Genomic DNA, 11,979 nt, shown 5'->3' on the forward strand with positions numbered 1-11,979 from the left:
TGTAACTGAGGGCTCACTCGTTATTATAGAATCTAACTTATGGGACTGTCAGGGTTGTATTTTTGTTTGAGTTTAATAAATGGAATAAAATCAAACTGTGAAATTCTGAATAGAAAAACAAATGTCGAGTTTTAAAGAGGTCGCAACTTTTAAACTTATGATTGTTAAAATCATAAATGAAATTGGTTGAGGGGGCACTTGTTACCCCCCAATGAAAACGTTCCAATGGAAAATGGAGGTGTTGTTTTGGGCGTGTCTGTGTGCCTGTCTATCTGTGTGTGTGTGTGTGTGTGTGTTTTTGAGTTTTCGCACATTTGTAGTCAGCATAACTTTAGAACGCCTTTATGGATTGTGATGATATTTGCCATGTTAGTAGGTCGTAGGAAGACAAAGGTCAAGGTCAAATTAATATGGGCCTCCTAATGGCTGTAAATGAGGAGTCGTCTCTGAACTTCACCACAAATTCTCGTCTACATGTACAGAGCCCTGTCCGCAAAACTACGAACACGTCGTGGTGAACGGGGAAAGAAAGTGTGTGAGGTTCTCTACCAGAGGTGACCGAAAATCCTACCAAGCTGCCAGACAGACCTGCCAAGCTGAAGGCTCCCGTCTGGTGGTCATCAAATCCGCTGCACTGGATACCTTCATCGACAACCGCATCCGAACCACCTACGCCGCCGAGACGTGGATCGGGCTGGATGATCTGACTGCCCCTGCTGTGAGTTTTTTCCCTATTCCAACATTAAATCACAAGACTTGGTGACGATGGTCAACTAATTCTTATTACTTTCGCCAAGAAGAAATATGTTTTCATGGCGTTCGTGTGTGTGTGTGTGTGTGTGTGTGTGTGTGTGTGTGTGTCACGATCACTTGAAAGGGCCGAAATGGATTATCTTGATATTTGATAGGTGGGTAGGTCTTTGGGTGATTAGATTTTCGGCCACCTGGCGCTTGTCAGCTGAACTGCCGGTTTTGATGTCTCACTATCTTGACATGCTAGGGTGACGAAATTTAGATGGCGGGTAGCTCTTGTGCGTATTGAATTATGCAGTTAAGAAAGACTTATGGTAATATCTTTTGTGAACTACAGTCGCAGTACCGTTGGAGTGACGGAAGCGTGTTGGGCGTTGGTGACTTTAACGACTGGTCTCCCGGACAGCCGGACAGAATTTACGGGGAGAAATGTGTGGAGATCCGCCCACAGTTCAACTACCGGTGGAACAACCATCACTGCTCTCTACTCAAAAACTACATTTGCGAGATACGTAAGTTCCGGCAGATGTATCCGACATTTTTTTATCTGTAGTGCTGTCTATAGCAATCACTCGAGATCTTTATTTGCAATCAGATACAGATTCATGTACTGATATACAGATACAGATTTTTCGATTGTTATCATGACCGTGTCAGTTGCTACAACTGAGCAAAGAGGGTTGGGATAGTGGCCTTTGCGCATGCGTGGATTTGTTTAAGGTGGATAACATGTTGCGAATCTGAGACCCACACACTTGGGCACCCGTCTTCCCCAGCGGATCCATATCGAGGGAGACGTGCTGATTCCGGTTAGGATGCTTGCCGGATGACTTGGTTACAGGCCCACCTTGATCACGCCAGGCCGCCTGACTCTGGTCTCGTCCGCGAGCTAAAGACAACTGCCGTTTGAGATTGTCTGTTTAATTAAGGGGTGGGGGGGGGTAGGAAATGTGGGGAGATCCGCCCACAGCTCAACTACCACTGGAACAACCATCACTGCAATGAACTCAAGAACTACATTGTGTGTGATAATATACGTGTAAAGTGCCTTTTCCAGTGCTGACGCCAGCTTTTCCAGTGCTGAGAGCGCCTCAGCACTGAAGTCCAGTGCTGACGCCCATTCAGCACTGGAAGTCCAGTGCTGAAGCCACTTTCCGCACTGGAACGGAGTGCTGAAAAAGGAGAGCGTGGTTTTCGTAGTTTTGCACACCGCATCTGTATTGATGTTGTTCTGTTGGATTTTTGCAAGATTTTTGGCTCTTTAAGCTAGCTGGAGTCACATTTCCAACGGGGCCTGCGCGGCATGTCCACTTGTTGACGCCGGCCGGCGTCATGAGGTCGAGCGTCAGGGTCACAATTAAATATTCCTTCACGGCTCCCAGTCGGGCCTGGTTGTGTCTTGGCCGGCGCTGAGGTGTCTTCTATTCTAAAATTCACAAACATTTGGTCCCTTTGATGGTTTGTGTTTGGGACCCGTCCGATGCCCGGCCAGTCTCCCGTCTTGACCCGTGCGGGGTGCGGTAGGGTGCTGACTGGCTCTTACAGTCCAGTCGGGCATCTGTTGGGTCCCTGGTGGGGTCCTAGGGGATCCCTGTTGTTGCTTCCAAAACCTTATGTATTAGTTTGTCTTATTACCTCCATGAAATGTGTCATGGAGGTTATATTTTCAGTTGCGTTTATCTGTCCGTCTGTCCGTCTGTCCGTCTGTCCTTCTGTCCGTCTGTTGGTCAACAAGATAACTCAAGAACGCCTGGATGGATTGGTTTCATACTTGGTGTGTTGGTAGGGTGTGACGAAAACTGGAAATGATTAGATTTTGGTCCCCCTAGTGGCTTCCCTTGGTACTGCAGCGCAACTTCCGGTTTTGATATCTCGCGATCTGGACATGCTAGGGTCATGAAATTTGGATGATAGGTAGCTCTCGTGCTTGGGAAGAAGTCACATGAGTTTGGGCCCCCTAGCGGCTTGTTCTGGAACTGCAGGGCACTTTCTGGCGAAATGTTTAAAAGCCAATAAGTCCAGACAGGAACAACATATTTTCATTATTTTTGGTGTGTAGGTAGCTGAGAGAGAGATGTACATAATTAAATGCAAATTATGCAAATGAGGACTTAATTGGCATAATTAATGAGGAAATTCTATAATTACAGTGTTTTACATTATACTACTTACATACATGTAATGTATGTAACCTATGGCAGGTGGAACTTCAACAGATACTAATTATGCAAATGATGACCTAATTTGAATAATTAATGCGAAACCTCTTTGATTTCGTAATGGTGAATGATGAGAAGGTCATACTTGGGACATCTGTAAGTTAATCAAAAGTTAACATACATCACGATGCATATATCATGTTAATGCAGAGGTCATTTGCACAATTAAAGAAGAAATTTACATTTACATATCAAGATCATATTTCATGGAGGTATGAGATCTCGGAATTCTAGTTCTTTGTAAATATATTTCATTTTTGTTAAACTTCAGTTAGTAGTAGTATCGTATTGTTCTCTAAAGCAAAACTTCCATGTACATTTCATCTTTTATCCCCTTACACAGAACTGCCACCGACACCTCCAGCAGATATTTCAGGTAAAGCTATCAGGTTTTGCCAAGACTTAAGAAACACAGTTTTGTGTTGTTTTGTACTTTTGTAATTATTGCCATATCCACACCTTATGCCTTTTAAAATACTGTTAGAGACTGTCGTTTGCATGTGCAAATTCTAAAGAATGAAAAGGAAAAGAGCAGTAATTTAGATTTTTCACAGAGAAAAATGGAAGTGATTTAATTTTCAAATTGTTAGTTGCTACGTGTATTAAAAATGCTGCATCGACAGAAGGCAAAATATAAAACAACATAATTCTTAGCTAGCATCATTCTTTGCAAATGGAAATCTCTGTCTACCTTCCACAGCTTCTACCACGTGCACCAATGAGTACATGGAACTGTCTATTCCTGAGGATCAACTGACTGACATCGACCTGAACAACCTACACTGGGAGCCTGACCGGAACTGTGGCGCCACGACTAACGGCACTCACTACATTTTCCGTACTCAACTGTACGGCTGTGGTACACAGGTACGAGTACCAAGAATCGTTTCATGGAATAGACCTCAATACGTTGATAATACTATCATGAAACAAGTATAAACTGTGATTTCATACACAAGACCCAGTTCTTGGTGTAGCATGAGTCTCATTAAGACCACACAGACTAAATTGCATAGAGAAAATCCTCTTGAGACATAAAGACTAACACGAGAGGACGAAAATTAAAAATTTAGCCCAAAAATGCTGCTAATTCACAGATATAGCCGTAATAAAGCTTAGAAGATATTAAAGAAATCGAAAATTTGTAAGAGAGCGTATATCCTGCATAAAATAAGACAGCGCGGTCTAACTTGAAATAATCTGCACCCCCCTCTAGGTGAAGTTCGGCCCGAGGTACGTCGAATTCGTGAACACCATCAACATCCTGGGCATCCACTTCAACACTGGCGTCATCACCCGCGATAGCGACATCTCCATCACCTCCAAGTAAATATTAAATATTCTTTACAAGTCCATATATGATATCAAATCGCTTTTGTACAGGAAAATATATGTTATTAGGGTTTAATAGGTTTTAGTTGTTTCACAATAATTGCATATTATGAAATCCTAAAATTCAGTATTAGAATAATTAGATTAATAGAGATATTTGGTAAGGTCAAAGATCGTTATGTTGACTTTAAATAATGTAAAATGCATGCTTAACGATTGTTTTGTATTTTTTTCCAAACGTTACCTCGTCCCTCATGACGTCCATGAAAACAACTTTTGCGTCGTCTTGGATAACGAATAGTTCAAACAAACAAACAAACATACACAAAATTATTCGTCTTGTACTACATGGCAAATGTAATGTTCTTTAAAGAAATTTAAAAATATGCTACTACACACATGTATATTGTACAATAATTAAAATAACTAATAAAGAAATATACTGTACATAGGTGCAACTACGAGCGTCAGGAGTGGGTAGACTCCACCTTCCTGCCGATCCCGGGCGGCCTGAACTTCACGGAGGAGGGGTTCGGGCAGCTGGAGGTCCGGCTCTCCATGTTCCCCACTCGGCAGTACCTGAGGCAGTACCGGGCGGACCAGTACCCCATCCACCTCAGGCTGCGCCAGCACGTCTACATGCAGCTGGAGGTACAGGGGCACGGGCAGAAACTGTCCGTACTGGCGCTGAACTGTAAGGCCACCATGTCACCTTCACCTAACGACAGTCTGCAGTATCAACTCATCAGAGACGGGTAGGCAAAATGTCTGATGTTATGTTTGTAGTATGCATATTACTAGAGCCTTTTTTTTATTAGTAGGAACGTTACGTTATGAGCATATGTTTTCGCAAATCTATAACACTTTCATTTACAAATCCACCCATTTTAAAATAGACTGCCGAACTGACTCAGTCGCCACCACTTTTACATTGGGCAATGGCCGCCATATGCTGTTGAAATAAATGGAAAAAATGGCCAGTTCTATTAATCTTTCTCGATAGATATGATGAAAAAAGTCTGCCACATGCTTGAAAACGACGCTGTCGTCGTCAGAGACGATTTGGCCATGTGCGGTCCTAAAATATAGTTGCAGTCGCGTTGGACAAGTGGTCGGCTTTTGTTTAGTATACGTTTACGAGGAAATAGGGACCTAGAAATAGCAGTCTTTACGGTAAGACGGCAAGTTTGCTTGTAACTAGATCGGCAAACCATGCCTTGTGACTTAAAAAGCCATCAACTGATCAAGCACGATGATTGCCACTGGTACTTCATCGTCAGTTCAGACACAAGACTTAAAACATCTTTTTACACTATAATCGCAAGCTTTTTTTTATTTGGAACCTATAACAAGTAAATGTTTTCTTTATTTCTTTCCAGTTGTGCCTCTGACCCCACACTGAAGACCTACGACGTTGACGACCCCGGCAAGGAGCGGTTCGGTTTCGAGGCGTTCCGCTTCATCCGGGAGGTGAGGACGGTGTACGTGCACTGTGAGGTGATGGTCTGTGACGCCGCTGACTCTGGATCCCGCTGCGCACAGGTTTGTTTCCTTACCTTTCCTGGGCACTTGGCCACAGGCGATTTTCCTCCATCCAGCTCGGTTCTGGGCTTCCCTCTCAACATCCTCCCAGCGCATTCCCAGTTCAGACAGCTCCCTCTCAGTGTCTCGCCTTCAGGAGTTTCTAGAACGACCCCTTCTTCTTTTCCCTCTGGGGTTCCAGGTCAGCACCTGCCTGGTGGTGCTGTCAGCTGGCTTTCTGACGGTGTGCCCGATCCAGCTTTAATTCCTTTTCAGGATCTGTATGGCAACCGGTTCCTGTCCTGCCCTACTCCACAATTCTTCATTTCGGATATGATTTTTCCCAGAGCTAGAAAGTCATTAGTCACGTCTACATCTGAAAGAGCTGGCTGTTTTCACATGTATTTCCTGTTACATGAACCCCTGTACATATGGTGCTTTTTCCTTGCATGGCAAAGATCCGTAGACACCATGGTGAATGAAAAGAGGACACAGTCACTATATATCACACGAGATCTAAACTTTCATGGAGGTCTGAAGACTTGCTTTTGATGTGATTACCAACGTCATTGTCTTGTCTGTGTATAAGCCGTTGTTTTTTCCCTCCCTTTTTCTTCAACTGTTGATCTGGCTCTCATGTAACTTAGATGATAGCTGTCCCACGTACATATAACCACGCAGATTGAAAGTGGACAATTTAGTTTGCAGAATAAGGTACCAGACTAAAAATTCGTGGCAAAAGGGCGAATTAATATTTTAGAAGATGAAAGTTCATTCTTGTTGTTGCAAGGTTTAGTTCTATCTCAATAACATATCTTACTAACTTTCCCCCAGGGTTGCGTCAAGAGGGGCAAAAGGGCTGCTGGACATGCTGACATAAGGGGACGTCACATGATCTACCAGGGACCAATCATTCTGGATGATGACAAAGAAGGTACAAGACTTTATTCAGTTTTTACATTTTCCTGTCTGAAAGGTCAACACCGACATTGCTCTATCTGTAAATTATTATTTATCCTTCTAGATGATCTTTTTGAAATGTCATGCATTTTTTACACAATATTCGTCTTGGCTGCCTGGGACGGCCATGTATTGCTGTTGCAATTTTAAAGAAATAGATTCGATTTAATTACCTTCGCCAAGAAGGTTATGTTTTCAGTAGCGTTTGTCTGTGTGTTTGTGTGTGTGTGTGTGTGTGTTTGTGTGTGTGTGTGTGTGTGTGTGTGTGGTTTAGCAAGATAACTCAAGAAGCAGTGGATGGATTGAAATGAAACTTGGTAGGTGGGTAGGTCTTCATAAGACCTAGAAATGATTAGATTTTGGGTCCCCTAGCAGCTTTCCTAGGTACTGCAGCTGAACTTCCGGTTTTGATATCTCATGTTCTGGACATGCTAGGGTCACGAATTTTGGTTAGTAGATAGCTCTTGGGGTAGGGAAAAAGTGACATGAGTTTGGGTCCCCTAGCGCCTTGTTCTGGAACTGCAGGAGCATTTGTTGAAAAAAAAATTGAAGGGCGATATCTCAAAAACCGGTTGACGTATTGTCGTGATTTTTGGTATGTAGGTAGTTGAAGTGATGCTTGACATAATCAGATGGCAATTATGCAAATCAAGAGCTAATTTGCATAATCAATGAGGAAATTCTATAAATCTGCTTTGTTCGATAATAGAACTATGAAACACTTGTGACATCTACTTGAGAACGAGAAAAACATCTGAGGATATAGATTATGTAAATAAGGACCTAATTTGCATAATTAATGGCAAATTCTTATAATTCCATAGTTGTAACTGCTGCACCCCGAATTTCATACTTGCCACATTTGGAAGTTAAGTGAAGGTGAACATAAATAAACATAATTTATTCAAATCATGACCTCATTTGCATAATTTATGTGGAAGTGCTATAATATCCTTTTTGTCAAGATAAGGCTGTCATTTGGTGGAGAACATGCTGAACTGATACAATCCATGCAGATGAGGCTCTTATTTATAAAATCAATGATTAAAATTGTGTAATTCATCAACCGCAAGGGTTAACATCATTTGGCGAAGGTATGAGATCGTGGAACTCTTGTTTGATTTAATTTATTGAAATTGCAACAGTGCAATACACTAGAAACAGAGACAGCTGTTGTTGGTGTTGTGTATCGCACATAGAAACGAATACTGGACAGACAATACTTATTTTCACTTCTTGAGTCTAGTGGGGAAAGTTGTGTAAAGTGCCTTTCCCAAGGGCACAAGATCGGTGACATGTCAGGACTCGAACCCGGGACCTCTTAATTCCGACTCGCGCACGCCGTTGCGCCACACATCCCCACAAAGAAATAGATGAAAAAAGAGAGTATAAGAATCTAAGAATCAACACTATCCTCCGTGTAAGAACTTTAGTAAAAATTCACACAGGTTGAAAGCCAGAAAAACAAAACATGAAACAAATAGATGTGATTGAAAAGACAGAAAATAGTGAAGAAAATCAATACAATTTTATTGATTTTATAATATTATAATTTTCGATCTAAAAACGCTCTGAGTCTTTTAAATAATCAACATACTTACATTTTTGGTTATCGCAATGCAAACATGCAGCATCACGTGTCATAGATGTATTTTTGAAAGACAGGAAGATGGTAATAAAACCAATACACAATAATTAATGGATTAACGTTTCGTTGTCTAGCTGCAGACGCTCTGCACATGGAGAATGGCCGTCAGACTACCGGCCCTGGTCCCCGCAGTGGACTCTGGACCACCATGGCTGCCGGAGGAGTCCTGATGGCGCTCGCCCTCCTGGTGATCGGCGCGGCCACGATCCTGAAGCGGTCCCGCCGTGACAAGTGGACCTACCAGGGTCTGCCTAACATGGAAGAGGACGGGGAGTAGAGAAAATTGGTGTGAAGTTTTGTGTAACACCCAGTAACGTCATGATGAAAACATACCTATGGCTTGTGCCTCACAGCCTTTATTTTTAGATCCAGTCGCCAGTTTTATTATAACGGTTTGTTTGTTTCTTTGTTTGATTGTTTGTTTGTTTTATTTATCCAGGAAATGCATATCGCTTGATGGCGTTTTTCAATGGTTCCTTGGGGAAAACCCCTAACAAAATCTATTAACAAAATCAAGATTAACGTAGGTTTCAAAAAAAGTTACACAGATTAAAAATTGATACAGAATCAAAGAAACTTAAATAACATACATGATACATAAGATCATACTACCAAAATAAGAGAAACAATATTGTAACCTTAACATCATATAATGTACAATGAAGATAGAACATACAATGAAATCAGGATTGAATTTGCATATCAATGATTGTTAATTGCATACATTTGTTTTAAGGCTGTTAGGGTTATGGTTGTTTTTTGATGATGTGGTAGTTTGTTGCACAGTGCCGCCCCATAGTATTCAAGTTTAGCTTTGGGCAACTGAAGACCACCTTGTGCCCTCAGCTGGGTGTGAGTGTGTACATGTATATGTGACAGCTGTGTAAAAAAGCATGTCGAGCATCGTCTTGGATGATCTACAGTTCATGTTTCCCCCATGAAAAAAAAACTTCAGAAGTAGTATAAACAGTTAAAATGTTTCTCAATTTTGGGCCAGTAGCAGCCAAGAAACAATATAGATGTTAATGAAGTAGCGTGCACCTTCACATGAAGCTTTATTTGTCATTAAACGCTGGGCCATATGAAAATAAGTTCCCATCTGCAACGCATTACAGTGTTTGTGAAACAGGGTGTACATTGATTTAAAACCTGTCACTTCAAAACCAGGTCTCATTCTTTATTTCAAAATTAGAAATCTAAAAATCTATACATTCAACAATCATCCAAAACGTTGGTCGTATTGTTATTTAGCTAAGACCATTATATCCAAGACGTTTTTTCTGTGTTACATTTTATTACAATTTGAAACTGAGCAAAGTTTCTGGATGTACTTGATGGTTTATGGTATTCTTGACTAAAGGTAAAAAAATCGTGTACAAAAAAAGATTTAAAAATCCCAAATGCCTTACCCTCCTTGAAAACAATATTACAATGATTGCATATAAAACACAGCAATTACCAAGCTTTACTCCTACCTATGCTTTTACTTAGTACGTAAAGCAGTTAGTACCAAAAAATGATACATTTGGGAGTTTTTTTTTATTATTTTTCAACTACTTACAGAGTTAGCAAAAGTTTATGTATCAAATATCCAGAAACTTTGCTCAAAGTGATATTATTGAATCGGGACAAAATTCTATTCAAGATGTTTCCTTTATTTTGTGTTGAAAGTTTGAAATGACATTTTGGTAACATTTTGGATGACATATCTTGTTATAATATTAGGAAAGGGCAAAAAGGCAAAACGTTCATTTGGAAAAAAGCTCATAATGATTTTCATGGATATCTTTGTTGCTTTCGTGGTGCCTTTTACAACTAGCCTTAAATACGACTAAAATTTCTGGAATCAAAATTACAATTCCAGAATGAAATGTGAACTTGCATGTTCAAAAGCATTCTAGAATTTCTGTCGTTTTTATGTCGTGACATAGCTGAAAAGAACTTAAAATGTCAGCCAAAATATTACTCATGATAGCATTGTCTGACAAACATTGTAATAAAGATACCATTCATATACACATTTTAATTTCCATGCAAAGTATTTGAATGAAACCTTATAATGAATTTACTGTTAAAATAAATTTTGCTTTATCAGCTATCCAAAAATATGTATTAATTTGGTAACGTCCAAAAGGTTAAATGTGCGTTCTTACGACTAATGAAGCGTACAGCTAGAACATTCGATCAATATGTCACACATTTAGTATCAAGATATTTCCTTAAACAATAATTCGGTAGCATCCTTAGAGATATTTCTTTAAGGTTTAGATCCCTTAATTAATATATAAATTGTCTTGCAATGAGACACTGCAAGATAGTTCCGTAAATACGATACAGCGTTTCTTTAACTAAATACTTAATGTTACAAGAACAAAGATTTGACATAATCCAGACATAATTTGATTTTGAGAAATATGTAACATCTGTCGGGAAGTTTTGTATAGCCAGGTAGTGCTATGTGATCTATGCGTTCTTTACTTACTTACTGTGCGTTCTTTGCTAATCAAAACATTCAAGCTAGTTAATGACAAATGGAGAATATAAACGGAACATAAGAATTTTGTTATTTGTGAAACATTTATGGCGCATTGTTTGTTGTTGTTGTCCTAGACTGAACCCTAATCTAAATAACATACGTACAGTCCTTACTGTATACAGAACTCTTGAGGGGACAGCCCACTAATTCCAGCCCCCATTGGAATATATGGAAAACATCTAAGAACTCAGCTGTCAAAAATCATCTACTTGAGTGTTCAACTATTGCAAACACACATTGACAGGGTAGTCCAACTTCCAAATTGTCCATTTAGTCCAACAATTTCACTTTTTGACCAGCGGAATATAGCAAGAGAAATGCAAACACTGGCAGCATGACCTCTGACCCCCTTGAAGATCACCAAAACACAAGAAGATGAGATTAGGTTTAGAGCTCTACCAAGCAGCCAAAACAGCATTAAAAGCCTTTTTTTCAACAAAATAGAAATAGAAATAACACTCAAGCTCCAGCCAGCATTTATCCACACATACCAAGAAAAAGGCTGTTTTCAGTTGGTTTGGATGCACTCGTCAAACTGGGCCTTCTGCGCCTGTGGGAAATGGTGACACTTGACAGTGTAATTGGCCAGTAGTGGCTGTTATAATGGAGCTTTTTAAAACGTTGTGCGTACGTCTGTGTGTGCGTCTGTGTGTGTGAGTGTGTGTGACTGTGCGTCAATCTCAGAAAGTCTCAGCACTGGAAATGAGTACCACTTCAGCTCTGGTGTTCCAGTGCTGAGAAAGGCCACAAACGCCACCCACACACACGTTTTAATCATACACGTACGTAGGGCGCATGGGTGTAAAACTAGTGCATCAGTCTTCTGAGTATTCGCGTTGCATTTGAATAAATTAATGGCCCGGGTTTGAAACCAGGCCAGGGTCATGCCAAAAGTACTAGCTAAATTGAGCACACTGCACTCTCCCTTCAGCACTTGAGATTTATTACAAAAATAACTTTGATTTGATGAACAGGAGAACCATTTCTTAATGAACCAGTCCCCTATATAC

The 11,979-nt window shown here is 40.5% G+C and overlaps 1 protein-coding gene across 1 annotated transcript in view; it reads left to right on the forward strand.

Moving 5' to 3' along the window:
• LOC109487763 (deleted in malignant brain tumors 1 protein-like) overlaps positions 1–9,220 on the forward strand; it is a 36,924-nt gene extending 27,704 nt beyond the window's left edge. Inside the window, exons 4-10 of the mRNA XM_019791861.1 lie at positions 3,316–3,348; positions 3,673–3,839; positions 4,189–4,298; positions 4,757–5,059; positions 5,684–5,846; positions 6,660–6,759; positions 8,514–9,220. Coding sequence (XP_019647420.1) covers positions 3,316–3,348; positions 3,673–3,839; positions 4,189–4,298; positions 4,757–5,059; positions 5,684–5,846; positions 6,660–6,759; positions 8,514–8,710 — 1,073 coding nt within the window. The 3' untranslated portion in view covers positions 8,711–9,220. The remainder of the gene's footprint in view (positions 1–3,315; positions 3,349–3,672; positions 3,840–4,188; positions 4,299–4,756; positions 5,060–5,683; positions 5,847–6,659; positions 6,760–8,513) is intronic.
• The last annotated feature ends 2,759 nt before the right edge of the window (positions 9,221–11,979 follow it).

Source organism: Branchiostoma belcheri, unplaced genomic scaffold, assembly GCF_001625305.1.
Source record: "Branchiostoma belcheri isolate BF01 breed outbred unplaced genomic scaffold, Haploidv18h27 scaffold1, whole genome shotgun sequence".
In the NCBI taxonomy this organism is placed as follows: Eukaryota; Metazoa; Chordata; class Leptocardii; order Amphioxiformes; family Branchiostomatidae; genus Branchiostoma; species Branchiostoma belcheri.